Below are 6,000 nucleotides of genomic sequence, written 5' to 3' on the forward strand. Positions count from 1 at the left end.
AATAATTTTATTATGCCAACAAGCTCTTTGTAACGGAAGGGGGAGGGAGAGTTTGGGGGTAAAACAGAGGCTTTACAAGATGCTAAGTTCAAATTGGAAAAATTCCCACCTAAACCTGGAAAGCTGTTATTGGTAGTGACAATATACAGTAAGTAATGGGAAGCAATCGTTCTCAGCAGCCTGGTCTGAACTCTGGATTTGTGTGAATCTTCACAGCACATGGATTTATTTTAGCAATTTTGCAAGCCGCTGGATTAGACATCTCTGGTTCGAAGAAGGAAACAGGTTGAATGCTTCATCTAAGCAACAACATAGCTATATAAGCATGGTTGTGCCTTGGAACTTAATTAACAGGAATGGAGTATCTTCTGTCTTAGATGTTGCAAAGCATAATATTCCATTAATAGCTGTTAAACAGAGAGTTCAGCGGCACTAGAATCTTTTAAACATTAAATGAGTTCAATTCCAAAATATCATTGCAGTTTAATTTGATAAAAGGTTAATCCATAAGTCATGAATACCATTGGATATTATTTTTGAGGGCCAACTCCTTGTTTTGAAATGGACTGGTCTTTGATCACAATAACCATTTTTAAGACTTCCCTTGTTTGGTTTGTCTGTCAATTATAGTATCATGCATGGGAGGGTGGCTAAAAAAATAATATTGAGAAATTGGAAAAGCGATATTATTCCAAAGGTTAAGGAATGATTTTTGGAAATGTGCAACTTATCCATCCTGGAAAAGACAGTATTTTCCACTGATCAAAGGATAAAGCAGTATATTCAATGTTGGCAGAAATTTTATGATACTTTACAGTAATGCTTTGTATCTGATTATATTATACTTTTACATGGTATTTATAAACCAGTGACTATAATATATAAGATTTTTTAAAGGTTCTCCCCCCCCCACCTTTTCCTGGTTTTTATCAGTTTTTTTAAAGGATTGTTTTAGTTTTGTTATTTTAGTATATTTTGGTATTTTGCTTATATTTTATATTCTTTAAAGAAAGATGAATTAAAAATAATAATAAAAAGACTTTCCTTGTTTTGAATCTTAAATCTCACCCTCAGAATGATTGAGAATCTGATTTCAGTGCAGCTTCTTCATAGCAGGCTGCTCTATCACTGATTTTGCACCAGGATAATGAGGGGTGGTTACAAACAGATTTTGTTCACTTATCTGTGAGTTCAAGGATACACCCCCAAAGCATGAGCAGTCCTCGTACTGAATCATGGAGTTCTTGTGCAAATGAGTGCTCCAAATCTTGTTCTTGGCTACTGTTTGGCTAACAAGTCTTGAATATTATGTTCTTTGTCAACCGTAGGTGGCAAAAGTGGAGTATGTTAGAAAAAAGCCAAAATTAAAGGAAGTTCTGGTGAAGTTAGAGGAGCATATGGAATGCACTTGTACATCGTCAAATTCGAATCCAGATTTTCGAGAAGAAGAAACAGGTATGTTGAGTGGGTTAGGAGACTAAAGTTGGTAGTGCTCAATGTGACAGTGTTTTCTGATGTTCTCCAGGGGTGTTGAGCATTAAAAATCTGGAAAAAACATGCTTATGATACAGCAATGGGAAATAGATCATATTCTCTGAACTTAAATTTGGGGGCGGGTAAGAGCCAGTATTTAATTATTTTTATATATTGATTGATACTAAAAACGGGGGGATGTTAAAATTCTCCTTCTCTTTTCTCCTGCACTTTCTTTCTGTTCTATTACAATTATGATTATTATTTTTATTTCTAATGTGCATTATAACCAGAATTTTGGACAGATTACAAAGTTCCTGGTGAAACATTAAAACTGACTCCCAATCTTTTGCTTCGAGAGTACAGTCAAGCCCAACACAGATATGCCAGAGGAAATAACTTTAAATCAATGATTCAGATGTCAGGAGGATTGAAATTGACCACTGGGAATATCAAATGCTAGCTGCAGCTAACCATGGGTGCATATTTCATTCCGTGCTTAAGATAACATGTCATGAATTTTAGCAAGGGGACAACTCTTCTCCAAAGCTGATAAGACTTGTGCTCAGTTCTGGGCCCTTTGAGAAGGCTTTAGATAAAATGGAATGGACAGCAAGAAAGGCAGTGAAAATGGACAGGGATGGGGAAATTAAGCTTTGCAAGGAAAGATGAAGGAATTGGGCATGGGCAGGTGGAGTTTGGGTTTGATATCCTTTCAGTGATATCACATAGAAGAAGGCCATGATCCGTTCTTCATGGTCCTCAAAGGAGAACATGGAATACTGGCCCTAAGTATCCCCAAAATTCCATCTGGGTATTGGAAAAAACGTTCTAATAGCCAGAACAGACCAACAGTGAACTACATACTGGTAGTCCTCATTTAGCAACCACAATTGGGACTGGCAACTTGGTCATTAAGCAAAGCAGTTGCTAAGTGAAACCGCGACTGTGCTTATGATCTTACTTCAGCTTTCCTTTGCTTTACAGACCTGCGAAGGTCATAAATGCAAGGATTGGTCACAAAGTTACTTTTTCATCTCCGTCATAACTGCGAATGGTTGCTGAATGAGGCAGTCGCTAAACGAGGACTACTTGTAGAGAGATGATATGTTCTCCTTCACTGGGTATGTTCAGATCAAGGCTGTGTAGACATGTAGCAGGGGTGCTTTAATTCGGATTTCTACCCCGAGCAAGTAGCTGAGAACCTCATTAGCCCTTTCTAACTCTGTGGTTCTGATAAACATTACTCTGCCAGCCTTCAAAACGTGTTTTTGCTGCAACGGTTCTTCTCTGAGAACTGTTTCTTTGCAGATGCCTTGGTTTGCTTGTTTTTTTTAAATATACCAACACTGCCATTATGTCAACAGGCAGGCGTAGGCAAAAAGGTAAAAAACAGCGACGGAAAATGTTATAAACCTCCTTAAAATGCAGCCAATGACCAGGTACGACCCGTGTACGGAAACTACCTTTTAAGATCACAACCAATGGAAAACAAAATCTGGCTATCATCCCTCCCATACTTGATCGTTGTTCAAGATTTGGGGCCGTGGCTGTTGGCGGGAGCGACCCAGCATTCAAATGTGATTGGCTGAGGCCATTCTTTTCTCTTTAAAGTTACATCTGCAGAATGCCCGTTCTGGGATTGCTTTCCTGTGCTTGGTGCTTTAAAAAATGATTGATTTGGAGGTTAATCAGTGCTGGTATCTAATTACTGTTGATTCAGAGGCTCAGGTTATTCTTGAGGACACTAGGAATGGCTGCTCATTCTTTTCTTTTTTCTTGGGAAACTGTTTGCAGTAGCTTGTTTGCTGGTCTGTGGCTGGCTGCATTCTTTTGTTTTGTTTTGTTTTGTTTTTAAGTGATTCTTTTAATGAAAAGAACCTTAGGTAGGAAACTGACATGCCACAGAACAAAGCAACGGTCTTGGGAATATGTAATCATTTACAAGGATGGGTCTGGACCCCCCCCAAGGGACCCATAATCAGAAAAATAAAGATGGCAAGTGAGTGCTACCCAATGGTTCTTCGGGAGGGTGCCCACTTGCCTAGAAATATGGGCACAGTGAAATGGGAGTGATTCAATGCCTCCTAAGATGCTTGATGGGCTGGTAGGGAATATTGTGTGACTTTATGGTGGCAAGTCCATCAGATGCTCTCAAAATTCGCATCCAGCAGGCCAGAAAGGGTGCCCGTCTCTGCCATATCGTATGGACCTCAAGCCTTACGATGCTCTTCAGATTTTAATTCTCAAGTCATCTGAACAAGGCTGCCAGCTTTATGAGCATCTTAAGTTTGGAGCAGGCAACAGGGGAGCCGAACATGGAGTTGCTTGATTTGATGGAATCATCTTCTCTCTGATGCAGTGATTTGTGACCCATTTGGGTAGGAGGTATCTATTCAAGGCTAGTGATCTTTATAGTGATGTATTATCTCCAGCAAATGATTAATCAGCTGAATGATTCTCTAATTACAGATGTTTTTCTTTCTTTTTCTTCTTTTTACAGATGTAAGGTGAAAATAAGCTAGAAAAAAATTCTCTCTGGGACACGAATGTACAGTGTTTGTTACATTCCTGAACCTACTGTGTATGGTGCTTTCTGGATAATACTTCACTCATCCTCCTATATGGGGGGGGGAAAAAACTGGTTTAAAGAGAGGGGGAGAGAGAAACACACAAACACACCCACACCCATACCCACACCCTTCACCAGAACACAAGGGACAAATGTGTATTTGTTTAAACATGACATCACAGCAAGTATTGTAGCGGTCTGCAAAATAATACGATGTTTCCCTGTCCATGAAATCAAGAGCATGGAGGATGCTTAAAAGATTCCTCCAGTAATGCAAGAAGAAGATGAGGACAAAAAATGAACCGAACCCTAAGTGGAGAGCAGACTTCTTAAAAACCGTCAATGGTGCTCCCCCCCCACCCTTTTCCGGTTTATTTTTCTCGAGAAACGTGCCTGAGGCCGGATACTGATGGACAGATTCAGATGGAGTTGAGGCACACACACAAACAACAACAAGAGCAGGAATGTATCAAATGCCATGGCAGAAACTAGAGTGTTTTTTTTATTATTATTATTATTATTTTGGCTTGGCGGTGATTTAAAAGTCTATTAAAAAAAAATCCATCTGGGGCGCCTTAAATGGATGTTTCGTTTTATTTTGGTTTTTTTTTTACACCATAAAGTTATTGAGCTTTCTTTTTATTCTTTGCCTAGCATTTTATTATCTTTTTTGGACTACATTTACCAATAACCCAAGATAAGAGACTGCTGTAGTGACAATGAAATGGGGATCATGCAAGACTATGGCATTTTTTTTCTCCTAGCGGGGTGCAGACTAATGAAATGTATTAAAATAAAAAAGGTATACCTATGCATAATGTTCTAAATGTTTCTTGGTTTGTGTACCCTTTTCCTTTCTCCCCTGCCCTCTTCCATTTTCACATATATTATTTAAAGCAGGTTCCCCCCCCCCCCCAAAGAGTTGCCGGAGATTTCTTGAGAAGAACAAAAATGGCGGACATGCTTCACTGGATCGGTGTTTCTCAACCGTGGCAATTTTAAGAGGCGTGAATTTCAACTCCCAGATTTCCCCAGCCAGCATTCTGGGAGTTGAAGTCCACACCTCTTAAAGTTGACAAAATTGAGAAACACTGCATTGGATAGTGTCATGTCCGCCATCTTCTCTTGGAGAATATAGCCATGGCAGATGGAAAAACTGGAAGGGGTGGTTGGTGATCATCTAGATCATATTTGTCATGGCTCAAGAGCAGTGGCCAATAATGAGAAAACTTCATGTAGGGTGGATTATTATAAAAATAATGTTAATTACTACCCCCAGGAAACAAAAGATGTGTCTTCAAATAAAACCTGAATTCTCAGTGGTGTGCATAAGTTCCACAAATTCCTTGGCAGATACTGGGAACGGGGTTTTCTTGAAGATACAGAGTTTGAGAATAATCTAAGAATATTTACAAAAGGTTTGCTGTGCGTTAAGCGAGCTTTAGGCTATATGCAAGTAAAAAACGAAACCTTTTAAAACATATTTGAGTTGTCCACAAATATTACTGTGGAAAACCAATTCATTTTGCTTATTTCACCTGTTTTGGTGGTGTGAGATGTAAAAATTCTTCTTACTCATACTGTATGATATCGCTGTGGCCTGGAACAACCTTGCTGGAAAACATAAAATTCTTTATTTTTGGTATTAAACAAAGAGAAAAAAAATGCTTTATGTGTATTCAAAAAGTTAAGTGTTTTCTTTTGGGGGGTAAAGGTGATGTTTGTATTTTTTCATCTAAAATTAATGGTTTTCTATACCCAAGAAATGCTGTTGTGTTTTCTGGACCCAGAATATTAAAAAAAAAAGTGAATGAGAGTGGGATATGCATTTTATGGACATATTTTTCTAGCAGGGATAGCCTATCTCATTTAAAATATATTTATTTTCACTGGGGAAAAGGAGAATGCCGTAAGTATTGTGTCCTATATTTCCAAAGGAGAAATGGGTTGCTTGT

At 38.6% G+C, this 6,000-nt stretch overlaps 1 protein-coding gene across 2 annotated transcripts in view; it reads left to right on the top strand.

Moving 5' to 3' along the window:
* PDGFA (platelet derived growth factor subunit A) overlaps positions 1-4,863 on the top strand; it is a 48,521-nt gene extending 43,658 nt beyond the window's left edge. The window contains exons 5-7 of one of the 2 annotated variants that reach the window (XM_063314799.1): positions 1,329-1,455; positions 2,841-2,915; positions 3,977-4,863. In XM_063314799.1, coding sequence (XP_063170869.1) covers positions 1,329-1,455; positions 2,841-2,887 — 174 coding nt within the window. In that variant the 3' untranslated portion in view covers positions 2,888-2,915; positions 3,977-4,863. The remainder of the gene's footprint in view (positions 1-1,328; positions 1,456-2,840; positions 2,916-3,976) is intronic. The other variant, XM_063314800.1, reaches the window with a different exon arrangement.
* The last annotated feature ends 1,137 nt before the right edge of the window (positions 4,864-6,000 follow it).

Source organism: Candoia aspera, chromosome 14 (assembly GCF_035149785.1).
Source record: "Candoia aspera isolate rCanAsp1 chromosome 14, rCanAsp1.hap2, whole genome shotgun sequence".
Taxonomy (NCBI): domain Eukaryota; kingdom Metazoa; phylum Chordata; class Lepidosauria; order Squamata; family Boidae; genus Candoia; species Candoia aspera.